Source organism: Triturus cristatus, chromosome 1_2 (assembly GCF_964204655.1).
Source record: "Triturus cristatus chromosome 1_2, aTriCri1.1, whole genome shotgun sequence".
Classification (NCBI taxonomy): domain Eukaryota; kingdom Metazoa; phylum Chordata; class Amphibia; order Caudata; family Salamandridae; genus Triturus; species Triturus cristatus.
In genome coordinates, this window is record NC_140580.1 from 605,804,903 (window position 1) to 605,825,129 (window position 20,227).

A 20,227-nucleotide genomic window follows, 5' to 3' on the forward strand; every position below is an offset into this window, starting at 1 on the left:
TCTATGTTTTAAACTGAGGTGCACTGAAGCTGATTGGTTTGCAATCGCCTATGTATAATGGCTACTACTCCACCCCCTTTCTTGTTATCTTCTCTGTTCTTATGTAATACTAATCTTTTGGGATTGCTTCCAAAAATTCTGGTATGGATTCCTCAGTCAGCCATGATTCTGTAATCAGCACTAGGTCTGGTTTGGTTCGCTCAACATAATCATTAACTTGCATCCAATGTTTGATTTGAGACCATGCGCTGAGATATGCCACATAATTTAATTGTAATCATTGACTTATTACCAGCCCGAGTATTTGATGAGCATTGGTTTCCACACCAGTATTTGTTTGTACTGGTAAGGATAATAACTCCTGATCTTAAAACATCAGGGAGCTAAGGAGAAATGTTTAGGCCCACCTTATTGTGTTTGTGCAGTTCCTCTGCCATGTACGTAAATTTTCGAGCATAATGGCTGGCCCCTGGTTCTGGCCAATCACAGACGGGCTTGTCTTTGCCTCACCTTCTGCGTGCCCCCTGTGCGAATGTACTGCCCTTTTCTTTAAGTAGCTCTTCTGTTTTCAATTCATTGGTTCCTAAAAAGATAGAGCTCTAGCCGTGCTAACCGCTGAACCAAAATGGCAGCACCCAGAAGTGGGTGTTAACACAAATTGATAAAGTTAAAATGCAATTTCAACGAAATTCAACCAGTGCAATCCCTGTTTCTCACTCTAACCCATAAAATATATTTGTTTGCAAAAGTTTCTCAACAATCTCCTTAAAATTTGGTATGGGGGAGTAAAAGCCCAAATCCAATAAAATGAAATAAAAAATAGGAAAACATTCATTTTAGAGTGAAGTTTCAGCAAAGTATCTGGCCCCAAATAAGCAAAGTATTATCTGTGAGAATGCACTGTCTTTTTGTTTAAGTAGTCATCCTGCTTCCCGTTTAATTGGTACCTGGAATACTAGAGCGCTAACCGCTGAACACAAATAGTGGCACCCGGAAGTGGGTGTTAACAGAAATTAATAACGTACATATGCAATTTAAATGATATTTGAACCAGTGCAATCCATGTTTCCCAATCTAACCCGTAAAATATATTTGTTGGCAAAAGTCTGCCAACAATCCCCTCCACAATTTGGTATGTGCAATTAAAACAAAGCCTAAACCGAATAAAATCAAATTAAAAATAGGAACACATTGAATTTAGAATTAAGTTTCAGCAAAGTATCTGAAATTTACATCATCCAGACTTGGATGTCTAGCACCTACATGAAGCTTAGCTAAACCAAGACAGAATTCCTATTATTTTCCAAGAACAATAAACAAGATACTGTACAAACCTGTCTCAATTAAAATATCCTTGAGCGTGTCAAACCATAACTTTCACCAAATGCCAAGGCACTTAGATTCACCCTGGACACCAACCTCACCTTCTAGGAACACATCGAAAACCCCAGAAAAGGCCAGGTACCAGCTCAATGGCAACTAAAGTCAAACCATTTCTTCCAGAAAGCCACTTCAGAACAGCTGTTAGTTTATCTCATACACCTTTCATCTAGATGGCGGTAAGGCCCTACTCCATGGCCTTCATCCTTTCCACTGGATAGAGGATGTAGCCTTACGGCTAGAGCGGTCGACATCGAAGGTGGGGAACTGGGTTTGAGTCATGGCAATGACGCTCAACATCCTGTGATTCTGGGAAATCACTTAATCTCCCTGTGCCTAACAAAAATGAATGTGTCCATCTGTAACGAAACTGGTGCTCATGTAAAGCGCTCTCATATCCGATATCTCAGGTCTAGTTCACGCTATTAAAAATCTAAAAACACACACAAAAATAATGGCATCCCTGTATGGTATCATCTATCACTCTCATCTTGATGGAAAACCATCTGCTCATCTTGCCAGCATTCACTGTCTTTAAAACCAGCTGCATCATTTGCAAAGCTACCACGACCAGCACCCCTTCTTACCTTACAGACAAGCTCAGCATCTCTGATGGATCTTGAGACATCTGCAGCCAAGAACATCAGATTGCAGACTAAAAAGTGTAAAAAAGAAAAGACAAGATGGCTGGCCTTTTCCATCTATGCACCCATAATCTGGAACAACGTTCCTATATCCATCAGGACAGCCCCAGTGCTTCTCAAGTTTAGGGAAGTGATGAAGACTCACTCTTTTAAGAACACTACTTCCCAATGCACTAAGCATCCACAGCCCAGCGTCTTATGCTCTTACTCTTTGACTTTCTGCTTGTTTTTGACCATGTACAGTGCTCTGCTGCTTTTAGGCTAGGTTTGCGCTATTGAAATAATATTAACAGACATACATACATACATTTTGTATTTATGAGTATGGTATTGAATTTGCAGAGTATTCTGTTTGCTAATTGAGATTTTATTTCCTTGTTTGAGGATTTTTTCCTTCTTTAACGTTAGGCCCTGTACAACGTTTCTTCATTTCTTGACAGCGTGACTGAGCTCTGTTTACGTCTGTATTCTTCTGTGTATGTTTTGGTAATTAGATTGGGATTTTGGACTGGAGTTTGAGGTTTATGGTTTGTGGATGGTTGAAAATAAAGATTAAAGGAGGACTAGAAACTGCGGGCCCAATTTGGAAAAGTAATCTGAGACAAAATCCTAACTTTACGACTTTCGGTATTCACAGAAGGCATTTAGAAGTACTAAAGTTAGGATTTTGTGTCAATTAATCTTAAATTTTGGTCTTAAGTTAAATTTAAGACAAACTTAAGTTTAACTGAGACAAAATCCTTACTTTACGACTAGGATCTTGTCTCAGTTTAGGATTTTGTCTCAGTTAAACTTAAGTTTGTCTTAAGTTTAATTTAAGACCAAAACTTAAGTTTAACTGAGACAAAATCCTAACGTTAGTACTCCTAAATGCCTTCTGTGAATACCGAAAGTCATGAAGTTAGGATTTTGTCTCAGATTACTTTTGTGAATTGGGCCCGCAGTCTTTCTGGGGCTACTCATGACTTGATGGAGCTGATGTTGAGAGTCTGTCATCCTTTTTGAGTGTTATAATTCAGTCAGAATTAACCCGCACCCAATTACACTTCGGAGCAAGGAGTTATGTCCAGGTGTTTTAGATCACCTTGCTTGGTTTACAACATACTTCACACGTAATAAAGAACATTTTTAGTAGGTTTGGCACCTCTATTGGTCTTGAAGTGCTATTCACATGGTCGCACAGGAGGTTCTTTGCTTATGTGGAGTTTAATTTTTTAGTTCAGTAATATTCTTTGCGATGGTGTGTCAGTACTTATGTACTATACTGATCTTTTATATTTCTTGATATGTTGCGTCAAATTTCATTGCGCCTTCCTCCACGTTGCTTCATATTTTGATGTGCCATTTTACTCATTATTTCATTTGTTTCTTGTGGAAACCGAGGCGTGTGATATCTTTCAGTGTGCCAGCATTCATGTATGTAAGATAAACGTGATCTCTGATGTCAGTGTATATGACTGCATAGACGCTGATCTATTTGTGGTATATTCTGTTATTTTCAGCTGGGTTTAGCAGTGAGTGTAGTAAGAAGATTCTTACTCCACCTTAAGGTTTCTAAGAGGACCCTCATACTTCTACATGCTTTGAGTGTACATAAATAAACCTATCTGTGAATCTACACATCTTTCTAACCATGGCATCTTTGCTCAAATGCCACACTTTTATGGTCCCTAGATTGATTTTGTGGATACTTGCTTTGCATGGGCTCATAGAATGTTGTGCTTGTTAAAGACTCGTATTCAATAATTAAACTTTAAACCTGTCCACCATATGCTTTCCCGTCTTTGCATTTGGACAGGATGAGGAGCCTAGAAGAACCACACAGTACTCGGCAGAAACTGGCCGCCTCATACCAGCTTCATCCCGTTCGCTAACCCGACATGCAACTCGACAGGCACAGAGAAACAACGCAAAGAACAAGGGCAAGAATACTGCTTTCAACTTTCAGGATCAGGAGCTCATGGTAAGTTAAAACGCAGGTTTGAGGAACAACCACACCCCAAAAAAGTAAGCTGAGAGGATAGACCGGAGAAAAGCAAAAATTTAGGTCAGGTGAGATTATCGGTATTTTAAAGCTCACTTTGCCTTATTAGTTGGCTGGCTGCCATATAAACAGGATGTTGCTGCCACCATTACCGGATTCGGGGCCTTGGTCCCAGTGCCCTCAAAATGTTTTTAAAAACGGAATAAGGAGTCAGGGTAGGGATATCCTGATCCTCCATAGCCCTTGTGTGGGGGTACCAGAGGCCAGGCCCAAAATTAGGCTCAAGGGACCTGGAAAATGAATAACAAAAACATAATATGGTATGGGTGTCTGTGGGGGTTCGCCACCTACGCAAGGTTGGGCACAAGCCCCACGCCATGCACCACCATGACGGGTGGTGTGCTGCTTGAGGGGATTGGGTATATTAAAGATCCTACTTTACTTTTTTTAAACCTAGAAATTCACTGAAAAAACTAAAGGCTAAAGTTAAATTATAGTAAGTATGGTTTTACTATCTTACTTTCCTTTACAAAAACTTCAGAAATTCACTAGAACTTATGCTCCTACCGTGCTCTGCTTATGACCTCACAGGTTGCACCACTCATGACATCTGCAAGTACATTGTCAATCACATCACTGCTAACATCTCAAATCCCATCACTGATGATAACAAGCGACATGGTGAGGGAACAAGTTCTAGTTAGCTTAGTGAACTATAACTGGTGAATTTTGAAGTTTTTTTTGCTCAAAATATTAAGGTCTAACATATATTTCACCTTACTATAACGTCATTTTTACCTTTTTTTATACAGTGATGTGTATATATATATATATATATAAACAAAGTAGTGTGTTTATGTATTGCCACAAAATACTCACAATCAATAGTTTAAGTTTTAGAAAGGGTTTATTTGCAAAGCGTCTCAGCCAGACGGTCTTCCTCAAGGCCTGAAAACTTTTGTGCACCACCTCCTTAAGACAGATAACATAAACAATAGACATTCAAGAAATATCAAATCAAATAGCCAAATGGCCTATCCACCCCTTGTAGGGACAAGTGTTGTTATTAATTGTCAACAGTTGAACTATGTGTATTGTATCTGGGCAAATAACCTAAGTAGTGATTTCAAGTATATAAATGAATATAAAAGTGTAAAAGTTGAAGTTGAACTGTTGACAATTAATAACGACACTAGGCCCTGCAGGCGGTGGATAGGCAACTTGGCTAGGTGATTATGCATTCCGACACTTGACAACTGGATTTCACAGCAGTGCAGCACCTCAATGACACACTGCTTTGGGTCATAGGCGTTCTTCTCAAAGAAATCCCAGTTGTGTCAAATTGCCATTTAATCTGACTAATCTTTGTTTCCCTTTATTTTTTCTGCATATGTTAATGTGGCTAATTATGTACGATAATGTTTAACAACATTTTTTCTTCCATGTAATACTGAGCTATGTGTAACCCTGGTTTCTGTTGAGTACAAAGGCATACGTTGGTATATATGAAAAAACACGAACATGCGCATATATCCTTCATGACTATTGTTCATGTTATCTATCATAAGGTGGTGGTGCGTTACAGTTTTCAGGCTGTGAGGAAGACCGTCTGGTTGGAAAGTGTTGCCAATAAACCCTTTCTGAAACTTACATTGTGGAGTGCGAGTATTGTGTATCAATACATAGACACACTACTTTGTGGATCTCGAACGGGACTTGCATCCACTACTCTGCACCGGCTCCAACAGGTGGATGTGACTGTCCTTGTGCAAGGATTGCGCCTTGCATAATTCTATATATTTATATATAAATATATGAAGCTATATCCACCCGCTTCGGTGGACTCCTCTCTGATTAGATTCCTCAGTCACTATCATCGAGCTGTACATTTATTACCCACACTAAAACTCATCAGGGTGTACAGAATTGAATGTTACATATTTGCGCAAGCGTAGGCGTCTGCCATGTTTTCTTTCAGAGCCTACAAACGTATTTTTTTTTAAACTGGGCTTCAAAACTATGAATATGTGGACAATCGGTTAGATTTGAAAAGAGTGACATTGTAGCTAGGCTTGAAATGGTCCATATTAAACTTATCTGACGAATTTCATCCAGACCCTGCTTTGAGTTGGGATTCTAATTCTGACCTGGGAAACCTGGGAAGAATATTATTTGATTATGAGTATTTGTGCAGGAAATGACGAGTGTGCCCATTCTACAGATGTGCCATTTTAGTGACATAAATCCGGAATGGTCAAGAAACAGCATGTATCTCTGAGATTCCTGGTTACCTTCATAGCAGACCAGTCTGCGGCGTCTCAGATTTTCATACACGGGCCCAAATTGCACATCCTCTTAATTTGTGTTTTAGTCGCTTTCGTGCAGCAGTTGGCCTGTGTGTGTCTTTTTAGATGCATTATCTGCCTTGCGTGCATGACTTTTTTATCACCTGATGTTTACTTGCCCTCTGGGTGCCTGGCATTGCGAATGTCACTCTGACCATGTTTGTCTGACATTTCCCCTTCTCTTACTGCCAACAGGTTCTGGAGCTGCTGTGCCAGATTTTGCAGACGGATTCCCTGTCAGCCATCCAGCAGTGGCTGCTCTCAGCGGAACAGAGGGGTAAGAAACCTCTGTCAGATTAAACAATTTAGAACACATTCCTACAAACATTAAACTATTTGAAATTCTTCTCAATAGCAAAAAACCTGAACAAATTGTCGAGATTATGAACTTCATTACCGAAACTTTGCACTGCGCGGGTGCAAAACTTACAGCTTGTTTAACAAGGAAGGAAGCAAACTATATTTATCCCAAATAAAATGTTTACATCAGTTCAAAACACGAAGCAAATTGATTTCCCCCTAGCATTTTATTATTTTTTACATAAAATATCGAGGCAATGCATTTCCTCCACTTCTGAAATCAGTGAGTTCTATTTTTAACGCAGAAGCAGAGTCTCTGTCTCGTATAATAATGCCGTCCTCAGTCACTAATTGGTTTGCTACCTTATTTAAACGGAAAATACTGAGGGCTGGGGAAGAGATAGAGCCAAATGCGTTGCCTGCTTAATTCCCCACAGGTACAATCCCTAAGCTTACAGACAAGAGTAGGTGTGCAATCACTGATATTTATGCTACAGCTCTTAGAAGCCTCACCATTAGCACTCAGGCTCAGTTACACTGAGGACTCTCTACTCCCCCACTTACCAAATGAGTCAGGGCAATCCCGGATTGCTCATGGGCTCAGTATACTTAGCTGCTCTCCCTCAAAAGCAATTGTAACGACTGCACTAAAAATCGTAAAGTCGCACACATCCCGAATAAACACAAAAGCTGAAAAGAGACCATGATGACAGCTGGTTTCCCATATCGGGTATCCTGTTCCTTGCACGCTCTTAGAGAGCTGCAATGCTGAACAACTCAATTTACACATAAAGGGCCAATCCTTAAAAACACAACATCCAATGAGATTTCACAGCAGGACAAGCTATTGACACAGCCATGCCAAAAATAGCGTCAATGCCCTGTAAGTCGTCTATTGCTGTTCGACGTCGCCACGGCACTTTACACAGTTCACATTGCGATACTATGCAAATACGTTAAAGATTTGTTATCAGTGATGCAGTACTTGAATGGTTTAAATCATACTTCGGTGAATGCTCACAAACGATCAAAATTAATGGCAAGCTCTCTCAACCTCTTACGGCACCCTTTAGTGTTCTATAACACATGGGAAACTGCAATCCCATTATAAAAGCCTGTCTGTTATTTCCTGATTACAGTCGATGGGTAATGTCGCTGGTCACCTGTAATATTAAAGTAATTGAGTTCTGACAGTATGATGCCTCCTGCCAAAGTTAGGCAAGCCGAAAGGCAGGTCACAGCGGCAATTAAAGCAACGAAAAGGAGATTTGACTTTTAGTTCTTCTGATCTGTTTTTTTCTAAAATGAAGAGTGATCAGCAGAAATGAGATATTTATGGAAACATGCTTATTTGTCTCCACATAGATCATTAAGGAAGATATGGTCTCTGCATGTTTCTATAAATTCTGTCCACAGCATTTTTTATCTGACTTACATTAAACTGATTCTTAAATCCTTTTGCAACAAAATTAATCTGCTTTTTAGTGTGTTTATTTTGCACTACAGAGTCTACTTTTATTGTTCATGTCTCCATATATATATCTTACATCTCTCATATGAAAGAAGGAATCAAGGATTTAAGTGGTCAGTGGGGAGGTTTATGGTGTGATCATGTAGTATAAGAGGTTAAAATGAAATCTCATATGTTCAAAGGATATTGCAAGTCACCTCTGCGTTCGGGGACCTTATAAAGATCAAGGAACTCCTTGGTGGCTTGCAATATACTTATAATGTATGGCACAGTGTATTTTATTTCTTATAGTATATAGTCCTCCCACGTGTAAGGTTATATTCGAGTGGCAGGAGTAGTCAATCTTAACATATAACCGTTAACGGACCTTTTTGATTCCCTTTACATTGCATGCCAGCAATGCACAGACGACTCTCACATTTATGTACAAATAAGAAATTCAGCTGCCTAGACACTATCAAAGTATGAAAGCCACAGAATAAACTTAAATTTTGTCTCACCAAGACCATATGAGTCCTTATAACCTCCAACCCCCAAATTTCAGCAGTTTCCAAATTGAATGCGAATGTACCAAATGCTGGCCTCGCTCCCAACATTGTTATTGTTGCGCCTGGCATCTTTTGTTGTGATTTTCCCTGAATTTTTGCCGTCTGACCTACTGTTTTTAACAGTGTGCTGAACTCCATTTTTGCTCGCTTTAGGACTCCCAGCGCCTTTTCACTGATGACCAGCGCTAAAGTGCATTTGCTTTGTGTCTAAAATGTAATGGCATTTGGTTTCTTCGTTATTGACATATTTAAATTACTGAAAAGTCCCTAGTACAATGCACTACATGTGCCCAGGGTCTGTAAATCAAATGCTACTAGTGGGCCTGCAGCATTGATTGGGCCACCCACATAAGTAACCCTTCAAACTTGTATCAGGCTTGCCACTGCAAAGCCTGTGTGTGCAGTGTTAAACTGCCATTATGATGGGGCGTGGCTGAGATGGCGGCCACAATGGATGCGTACTGAAGATCTCCGTAGCTGGCCCGTACTAAATATCCTACTTTATCCTGCCCATCCAGACCTGCTCATACGTCGTATTTCTTCCATCAGTGACTTGCCTTCGTGAAACCTTACCTTCGGCCAGATCGCCCAGCAGCGCGTTTGATTGTCGTGAAAAGGTGCGTGAGGCCTGCCGCGAGGCCATCTGACTCGACCCTAGCATAGCGGCATGTTTGGGCAAGACACCTCTTCAAGGGCCACTGAAGGAAGAGCCGCATGCTCTAAGGATTCTGCGCAGTGAGTAATCCCCCCAACATTGAAACCTTGGCCACCTTGTGTGCCGTGCCCGGTTGCTGAGAACGAGTGGGCCTTTGACCGACGGTTGCCAGGTGCCGCAATTAGTGCAGCCCTTCTCAGCAACCACCAGGGGAGCCATGACAGCTTAGAAGGGGGTTGCATGTCTGATACTGCCCTGCTGCGGGCCACCTACTTGCTCAATGGGGGCCCAAGCCCATACATCCTGACAGAAGAGCGCCTATTGGCTGTGATGCGGCACATGCCACACATCTCCTGGCATCAGCATGCTGAACAATTGCTGATATGTTGAGCCGCGGTGATGACTGGGGCTCTGCTTGTTTGCAGGACTATAGTAGGCAGGGCCTGTGAGACTCCCTGAGTGTTGTGGAGCTCATAGTCGGTGGGACCTGTGCGCAGGTATCATCATCCCCGGCATCAGAGTGCACCAGTGGGCCTGCATCAATCCTCTTGAGGTACCAATGAGGTGAGTGATTAGTATGACTACTGCATGAATGCCTGAGCTCCCAGAGTTGTTGCTAGGTCCCGTTGAGTAATATGGACCCACTTACCTATTAATCGTGAACTCGCAGAGAACTACCCATGACAACACATCAGAGAAGTGGTGCTCCACTGAGGGACCCTATTGGATTTTTCAGCTGTGCAACAATGCCCCACACAAGGCCTCCTAGCCCCCAACCCCCAGTGGGCCTCGGCACAAAGGTTACCCCTCATGAACTGTCTAGCTTAACTAGTTCTGCCACCTCCATGCCAGTGGCCTGTTGGGCCTGAAGAACACGTCAAGGGCACTTCTGCTTTCCCCTGGGGTGTGCCAATATGCACCTTCATTGTCAGGTTTGTGCCTGGGCACCCTCTGGTGCAACAGCCAGATACCTGCAACACTTGTTGCCCCTTGGCCACTCCTGGGCTTTCCCAAACAGGCTTATGATGATGGAGAAACCCAAGGCCACTAAACTACTGCCTACTGGCAATGAGTAGTCGTCAACACTCTCCGCACCTACGAACAGGACTCTCGACACCCTCCATCATCTTGAAGCAACCCTCCAAACTCACTCCACACAGTTTGATAGGGTGCTTCAGGTCATCATGTACATTAAATCCTCCCTGGAGACCCGAATTGACACTGTCTCCCTCAACGTTAATTCGCTACGAGTAGACCATCGCAAGTAGGTAGACAGAGTGAAGGAAGTGGAATCCACCCTAGCTATGGTGCAATCGACGGTGCAAGACCTACAGGAACAACTGAAACACATGGAAGACGAGGATGCTAACCTGCATCGCAGAGTGGGAGACGCAACAATATCTGCCTGCTGGGCTTTCCTGAATGCTTGTGGGGTCCAAGTGTATAACTGTTTCTTGAAGAATGGCTGGTGAAGACGGTTCTTTAATATAAGGCACCAAAATTATACTCCATTGAACGGGAGCACCGGACACCAGGCCAGCCTCCTCTTCCAGGCACCCTGCCTCGTCCATTCACAGCTCGCCTCCTCAATTATTGTGATCTATCGCTGCAACGATTTCACACTAGGGGCCCCACGTGCTATGAGAATGTGACAATAACGGCATATCCTGATTTTACCATTGAGGTACTACGCCACCGGGGCTCTTACTCCAAAGTTAAGCAACGTCTCCAAGAGTCAGAATTTCAGTAAGATCTTTTATACCTGGCAAAACTCAGAGTTGTGGATGGTGAAACGACCCACAACTTCCACTCCCTGGAGGATGTGTGGACCTGGCTCTCTGCTAAGGATCTTGTGTGTACTCTGCCTCAGGACTCAAGTGCCGGCGACTGGCTGGTGCTCAAATTCAGACACCACAAATGCAGACCCCCCAAGACAAAACCAGCAAAGGATCAGGTGGCAGCAGAGTAGACTCAAGTAGTATTGGAAGCCTCCCTTCACGGCATGAATCCCTATGCACTTCTGCCGTCTGAGGTACAGACTTGGGTGGATCGCTTTTATCACTGGGATCCATCAAGGCCCGAAAGTCACCCCATGATCAGAAGATGACTTATAAGGCTGGTCCTCTTATCCCCGAGATGGCTGTGCTGGTGTGGTGAGTCTCCTTCTGAATTTGATATACCCCCGAAGGTAAGAAGCTCTGTTTGGGAGGCTGGATGGCACACCATCTGAGAAGGGCCCACACCATGGAGACAGTGAACACTGACACTGTCACGCTGATGATGAGACTGGATCCCTGATGCAACACCATGTCCCACCAGTGTTCCCATGTGAACTCTAATAACAGTTTTTTTTTTCTCTTACGCTGTTATTGTTTTATAGTTGGGGATTTTGGATGGGCTCTTACAGAGCAACTGTCCGGGTAGGGAACCAGTCAACCTGGTTGTTTGATGTTACTGTTTAACAACCTGATCTGGTTCTGCCTAATGATGGGATTGTTGCTCAAACGCATGCCACACGGGATCTGCTGATCACACGGAGGAGGGTCTCAGTGGATGTGACCAAATGCCGGCTGGGGGAAAGTGCAGTTCTCACTCCCTTCACAGCTGATCTTGCCACTAAAATCGATGGCTGGGTTGGGGCCTGCAGGGCATCTGTCCTGGGGGTGATCAGCTGTCCCGTTTGCCTGTTGCTATGATCTACGAAAATGCTCTGATTATGCCTATGACTGGTTTTGCTGTTCAGGCACATGTTACCTGGGGTCACCTGATCACATGGAGGTGCCTCTTATTGGTTGTGACCGCAGGCTGGCTGGGGGAATAGAGGGTCTCCACATCTTCTACATTCTACCCCACTACTGAAGTCCATGGCTGGGGCGAAACCTGACACTCATACCTTGCAATATCATGTCATAACCTGGAACATGGGCGGCGTGGCCACTTCAACTAAGAGGTACCACATTCACGCCCACCCACCTTAAATGCTGCAGCGCACACATTGCTATGCTCCCGTAAACACATCTTACCATCACAGAATTACATAAGGTTCCTACAAAATGAAGGGGACAAGTGTACGGCACATTCACATCTACCTTCACCTGGGTTCTTATCTGGATTGCCCCAGGGGTCCCATTTGTCGTGGGCCCACAAAGAGTGGACACCAACGGCCGCTATGTGATCTTGGAAGGTAACCTGGACGGGGCTCCCCTTACACATGTATTGATATATGCCCCCAATACGAATCAATCAGGTTTCTTCAACACACCAACTCTGGCACTCTTCAAAGACCCGTGCTGTGGGGAGGTGACCTTAACCGTGTACCAGATTTGAGACTTGACCGGTCCACCCCCCTGCACATGCAGCTGCCAGTAATCACACCACACGACACTTTGGTTGTTAGCTTACACTTTGCGTCTACACGACGCATGGTGACTGGTGCACCCACTCAAGCGTGAATATTCTTATTACTCCCAAGTGCACAGCGTACACACTAGAATTGACCTCTTTCTGTGCGATGGCCAGCTCGGCTAACCCGGGTGGAATATTTAGCGCTTACCTTATAGGATCATTGCCCCTTATTGCTTGCCCTGAGTTGGGGCTACTTATACCCTACCCTAACCACAGGGCGACTGCAGGTCGAAGCTCTCTCTGATCCTGCATTTCATGCAGGCTTGGCACAATGGATTGAACAGTATTTTGAACTCAATGGTGGCTCCACTTCATCTCGAGCCCCCAAAATGGATACTCACAAGGTAGTGGTGTGGAGCCACTGCCTTGCTGCTACCTGGGTTATACACCGGTGTCTGTTTGAGGAACTGTCAGTTATCGAGCGAGACCTGAGATCTCTGGAAATACGGCTCACCAACCAGGCGACTCTGGCTGAACAACTGTAGCAACTATCAAAGCAATTGGTTCAGCACTCAGCAAAGTATAATCAAGAAAACACTTGCAACAGTAAGCAGATTCCAATTATTTTCTTTTTGTTCCAAATGATTCTTTATTCAATATTCGTTAAAATTCAAAAGACCATAGCCGATGCGTTTTGTCTTGATAAGAGAATTCTTCAGGGCTCATAAGAATCACAATATGTTTTCACAATCGATAGTTATTTCAGCAATCCGGAGTTCAAAGGAAGTATCTCATGTGATATTTGTTTCCATGGATACGGCGTGGTAGCCGGCGACGTGTGCACGCATCAGTTTCAAAATCAGGAAACTCCTGTTAAAATACAACTATAGAAGATCTACAGTCCTGCAGAAGGCTAAGGCGGACAGCTCAGGTAGGCTGCTAGCGTGGCTCACACGTGAAGACCAACATTGATCCCTAATTTGTGCAACCTTCTGGCCCAATGGTGAGGTGGTGAGGTGGTCACCTTGCAGCTAACCCTTAATGCAACCTTCTGGGATTATTAGCAGGAGTTATACACTGCGACTGAACCCCGACCCCTGGGCAAGCACATGCGTTTTTCCACAGCTTACAGCTGGCACGATTAAACCTGTTGCAGCACAGCGAACTGGACAAACCTTACAATTGGAAAAGATACATGTAACCATCTCCCAGATTGCCTGCAAAACAAGGCCCTGGGTACCATTGTACTCCTAATTGAGTATTATACCACCTTCACTACTCAAACTACCCAGCGCTTGCTCGACATGTTCAACTAAGCTAAGGCATGGGACCGCCTTCTGGACACCCTCCGGGAAGCTCTGATCGTGGATCTTCCCAACCCAGATAGATAACCGCTTGACATTCGCTCTTATGCCCCTTTCCTTGCTCAACTTAGACTGCAAGATCTTGGGCGGAGTACTGGCGAACTGTCTGCTCCCTATAATTCACTTGCTTGTCCACACTGACCAATCAGGCTTCATACCGGGTCGCAGTACGTTCCTCAACATCTGCCGTCTTCTACGCCTTCTGCATCACACCCCAGCAGATGCCCTTGAACACTCAGTGGTATCACTGGACATAGAGAAGTCATTCGATACCCTGAGTTGGGATCTCCTTCGTCTGACCCTTACCAACATGGGACTTGGACCGGGGTTTCTGGGCTGGGTCCGCACTCTATACACCGGACCAATGGCATGGGTGAAGACTGGTCAGCTGATCTCCCATAGTTTCAGCATTGGTAGAGGCACTAGACAGGGGTGTACATTGTCATCTCTCTTCTTTGTCTTGGCCATGGAGCCTCTGGCCTACCAGCTTCGCCAACGGACGACAGATGGGGGCATCACGCTATCTTGTTGTATGCAGACAAAGCCCTGGTCTATCTGCGAGACTTCGGGTCCACTCTTCCTGACCTCATGCTGCTGCTGGATGACGTTGGGACCGTATTGGACTTATGCGTAAACTAGCCCAAATTTTGCCTGTCCCTCCTATCTCCAAGGCCAGCCCTTCATCAGACTGACTCCACAGGGTCCCATCTGCAATGGTTCTATGACACCTTTAAATACCTGGGTGTCTGGATCTATCATACAGAGAAAGATCTGAAGAAAGGTAACACTGACAAGCGGTTGTCTCCATGTGCCAATCTCTGTTTTTCTGGCCCTCGCTTCCTCTGTTCCAGTTGGGCCAAGTGGTGTGATCTAAAATGCTGGTACTACCTTGACAAATTTCTGACAGAATATCGAAGGACAGAAAATCGACCTACAAAAATATCGACACAAAAATATCGATGTCAAAAATATCGAAGTCCTATATACATAATGGTAAGTACAAAAATATTGAAAAAATTATCGTTGTCAAAAATATCGATATTAAAAATATATATTTTTTAAATGTGTTAATAATAATGTAAAATTAAGTAAATAATACATATAAATAAAAGAAACATAGTTAAAAATATGAAAACATGTTTAAAAGTAATAATTAATATATATAATGTTAAAAGAAATTAAACATATACATATAAATTAATATATATACTTACTCCACATATTGCAACAGTAGGGAAAGCGTTGGATAATGTAGGGGTAAAATTCACTATTCCCACTCCAGAGAGTGCAACAGCAGGGAAAGCGTTGGATAGCGTAGGAAATTACTATTCCCACTCCAGAGAGTGCAACAGCAGGGAAAGCGTTTGATAGCGTGGAGGTAAAAATTACCATTCCCACTCCAGTAAGTGCAACAGTAGGGAAAGTGTTGGATAGCGTAGGGGTAAAAATTACTATTCCCACTCCAGTGAGTGCAACAGTAGGGAAAGTGTTGGATAGCATAGGGGTTAAAATTACTATTCCAACTCCAGTGAGTGTAACAGTGTGGAAAATGTAGGATAGCGTAGGGGTTACATTAACATACTTATTAATTAAATAATTTTTGTAAAATAAATACCATATTAATAATTAATTAACAACAAATTAATACTAAATACCAACAATATAAAATTAATATTTACTTAAATAACATTACATTACTTCCCACCCTATTCCCCCATAAACACACAACCATCTACAAATACAAAATAACACAATTAATTTAATTATCAAGTAATCAATTAATAAAAATTAATTACCAATTAAAAATAAATTAACAATAAATTATTTAACAACCATAAAATAATAAGACATCAATTAAAATTAATATATTTATAAATAATCAATTAATAAAAATGTATTACCAATTAATAATTAATTAACAATAAATTAATAATCAATAACAATAAATAAAAACAGATTCATTAATTAATTTTAATTAAATTACTTCCCACTCTATTCCCCCATAAACCCACAACCCGCTCTGATACTAAAACGCAAAATGTACTTTACATTTTTTTACTAATTTCAAAACATTCAATACATATATTTCAAAATAATAAAAATGTATTACAATTTTTTTAAACATACATATAAAATACATACTAAAATACATAACACTAATATAAATATTGATTTTATGAACACCGATTTTTGCTAACGATATTACTTACTTCGATATTACTTACTTCGATATAAAAAAAACAATATTACTTACCTTAAGGTTGATATTCTGGTCACCGATATTCTTGACATCGATATTCTGTCCCTACGATATTAAAAACTCGATATTAGTGCAGGTCGATATAAAAAAATCGATATTTTGACTGCGCACCTACCTTGACTACTGTTTTTTTTGTGAACCCTCCCAATTCTGCTTCCAAAGAGTTTCTTCTGTAAACTAAATGGATTACTGCTAGAATTGATTTGGATCACGGGTCGGCGCCGAGTTGCGGTGATCAGGCTTTAACTACCGTTATCAGATGACGGGCTTGGAGCACCTAACTTCGAACATTATTACATGGCACCACAACTGCAGTGGCCGCTGGCGTGGTTACAGGCACCAAACAGCCTTGAGTTCCTGCTCATTCGTGAGGTGCTGCCTGGCGTAAGCACCTTCACCTGGCTTTCCAACGCTACTGTCCGCTCTCATGGGGAGACAAAACAAATGGCAGTGGCCCGCTTATGCTGGCGAAGATATCTACACTGCAGAGGCCCTCACCCTCCATATTCTCCATCTTTCATCATCTGGGAGCTGCCCTGCTTTCTGGCCACTGTTCAGCGCACTGACCTGACCCTATGGAGAAATGTAGAGGTCATTCAAACAGGGGACCTCTATAACGAAGGAACAGCAATGTCATTCCAGGAGGTCATGGGCACATATGGCCTGGGTGCAGGTCGGTTCCTAACTTTTCACGTCATACAACATGCACTGCACGACACGTGGAACTCCAGGGATGCAGAGCCCCCGCCTAAGCGGTATTGAACGTGCTGTTGACGTCTGTTACCACACAACACACCATCACGTCACTTTACACCTCACTCAACACTACCCCACCAGACCAGGCAGTTAATGCACACACTAAATGGATGGAGTGCTATCCCAGCCCTTATCACATGTGGCCTGGACATGAGCACTTCAGCTGGTGAGGTTGACATCCTGTAACCTTAGGTTCTACTTCACACAGTTCTCTACATCACACCTACCTCTCCCCACAACAAATTAAATGCATATTCCCTGCACTTTCTCCGGACTGCACCCACTGTAAATTACAAAACGCTGACATTTTCATATAGTATGGGCCTGCTCAGTGCTACACACAGTTTGGCTTGAGGAGACTACTGTAGTGGCCGAAATGTGAGCGCACAACATCACACCTACTCCTGAATCCTGACTGCTGGGCCTGTGCCCACGTGCTATAGAGGACACACTTCTACACCAATTCATTGATCTAGCCTTTTTACTTTTCAAGCTCCAAATAGCCAAGGCGTGGAAGGCCCCTACCCCTCCGGAACTCCAGCGCTGGTTCACTGGACTGTTGAGGTGGATGAGAGCTGAAGCCCACATATTTAAGCTGACGGGCAATGTTGGGATACCTTGTTACTCAATGTGGAGGTCAAAACAATGGGCCAAGCACATAGGAAGCACACACTATCTTCCAATCATGACAACACTCCACCATATGCCTGTGGGATGCGCGTGACCTCACAACCGTAGTGCCAGCACACTGCATGCCTTACCTGCAACACACATTAGGTCCTGACCCTCCCAACCCTGTGGCATAGATAGCATTGCCATAGTGAAAGCAACCCCACTCTCTCTCAGTTATCGGCCAGGGGTGATTGCTTGCAGGGTGTGCATAACATCCATTTGCCCTGGTTACCTCCTCGCCACCTGATGCACACCTTTACCACTTGTATTTCCAGAGCTCTCATTTTTGGATTTTCCTCTTCCTCTCTTTCTTTTATCCCCTTGTCATTTCTCTTTTAGTTGAGATATATTGCACAAATATTAGATGTTGTTTTCTTAATGTATAATCCTGGCCAAAACTCTGGCAATATATATCTATCATTCGATCAAAATAGATGCTCATGTTCATGTATGCTCGATGGTTTGTTTGTTGGAGTTGTACTGATATGTATAAAACTTTAAAAAGCACCTTTAAAAAAAACTGCCATTTCGATCTGACTAGATAATCTACTTTTCAGGCCTAAACCATCCTTTTTATTACACAGAGATCACCCCTACAGTAGGCCTTGGACTGCCCATGGGCATGGTGCATTGTACTTTAAAGGTAGGACATGTACTCTTTTAAGTTTTACATGTCCTAGTAGTGAAATACTCTTAAATTAGTTTTTTACTACTGCAAGGCCTATGTCTCCCCTGAGGCTAACATGGGAGCTGCCTTTTAATAATGGTGCATTCCTGAAAGGTGGGTTGGGGCCTACTATTCCAGAATAAATGATTCTATAAATAGGAATGCTTTCAACTAGAATTAAATTTACTCTTTTATATTCATTTGTAAGCTTGACATCACTACTTAGGTAAATTTCACAGATACATTACACACTGATTTAATATGAATAACACTTGTTGGTTGTGCTGTAGATTTCATCTTTCACTATAGTGAGAATAGCTGAGCGGTGAAAAGTTAAACAGCCAACACATGTTTTGCCCTCTGATGGCACACAGGCCTGTGGCATTTTCAAGGCTTGATTGAGGCTACAGTGAGCCACAAATATAGGTGCTGCTAAACCTCTGTGGTAGTTTAAGAGATGTCACTCATCAGTGTTGGTCGCTATTCTTATGGGTTGCTAGTTGAGGTCTGTCCCAACCATTACTAGAACCACAGAAATTCATCCAAACACAGTAGAAAAGCCTTTCGCCATTCACTCAAAAATAATTGGTTCAATGTTAATTCCAAAGAAAGCAGATCATCAGAGATGGGGATCCCTCTCAACTAGCAACCCATAAGGATAACAATCAACACCAATGTACAACTTATCTAAATTATAAACCTGAAGACAGGTTTGAAATTTTAGGTGACAAATTCACCAAAGTTGTGATCTGAGTAAAAACCGACACAATAAATGGTAAACATTCCTCCACAAATAACCAGAGATTAGCAGAAACAGGATCTACCCTCTACCTCTACATTAAAACCAAGTGATAGCTACAAAAGATAGCAAGTGCACGAAATATAGCTCATATGAATCAAAGTATTCCTGAAACGATCTTCGCAAAAATATTTACAAATACATTAATGTTGTTGTATAAGCTTTATTTCGGCAGCTCGTGTCCTCAAAGCTATAAAAACATCATTTTGAGTAGAAACAATATAAAAATGAACAATACATACAGCAGCATATTGTAAGTAAATACATATAACAATCCATCCTAATACGCGACTGCAACCAAATTACAGAATGCAGTTTGACAGGTCAGCGATAAAGCAGTTAATACAACATGGTACAATCAAAGCATACATTAAACAGATTATTGATGGGGAATAAGAAGCATTTCAATGCTGTCTCATGTGGTGCCTCTTCAGTTGAACCCAATAAGCATTCCCGGCAAGCCTTGATAAGATTTCCAACCCTCCTCGGGGCAACGTCGTGGCAAGACTAAAAGCAATAAAGTACACGTACATAGCATATATGTAAAACATAAGCTGCCAGCCTATGAGTCCTACGACAATTGCGTGTGGTCCTCATATTACTAAGTGCTGTAGCATTCCTGTTTGGGTCTTTTGTCTATTGAGCCATGCATGACTTAGGAACTTGGTCACGCTGCAAGCAAAGAGTGGTCTAGGGTCTGATCTGAGAATGTGCAGGGCGGCCCGATAGTCCAGTTTGCCCAGGTGCCGGCAAATCGGTTTTAACCATTTTATCCTTGTCATAATATATGCCTGGATAGCAAACATAACGTGGGCAACACTTATTACCGGGGCCCTGTAACACGGACAGTCCCTGGGTGTTTGGTTGTGTGGATGCCAATTAGCTGTTGTCTCACAGACAGGGAGTGTGCCAAACCAAAAAATGGATGCATAACATCCTGTCCAGAGGGACCTGAATTATGTCTAAAAAGGGCTCTAAATGTCTGGCATGTTTTAGAAGATAAGATTCTACAGTTAGTCTCCCCAAGTTTGGTTTGC

General features: G+C 42.5%; 1 protein-coding gene across 1 annotated transcript in view; it reads left to right on the forward strand.

The window, feature by feature from the left end:
- TBATA (thymus, brain and testes associated) overlaps window positions 1–20,227 on the forward strand; it is a 181,532-nt gene that overhangs the window by 116,924 nt on the left and 44,381 nt on the right. The window contains exons 6-7 of the mRNA XM_085615041.1: window positions 3,823–3,987; window positions 6,549–6,630. Coding sequence (XP_085471167.1) covers window positions 3,823–3,987; window positions 6,549–6,630 — 247 coding nt within the window. The remainder of the gene's footprint in view (window positions 1–3,822; window positions 3,988–6,548; window positions 6,631–20,227) is intronic.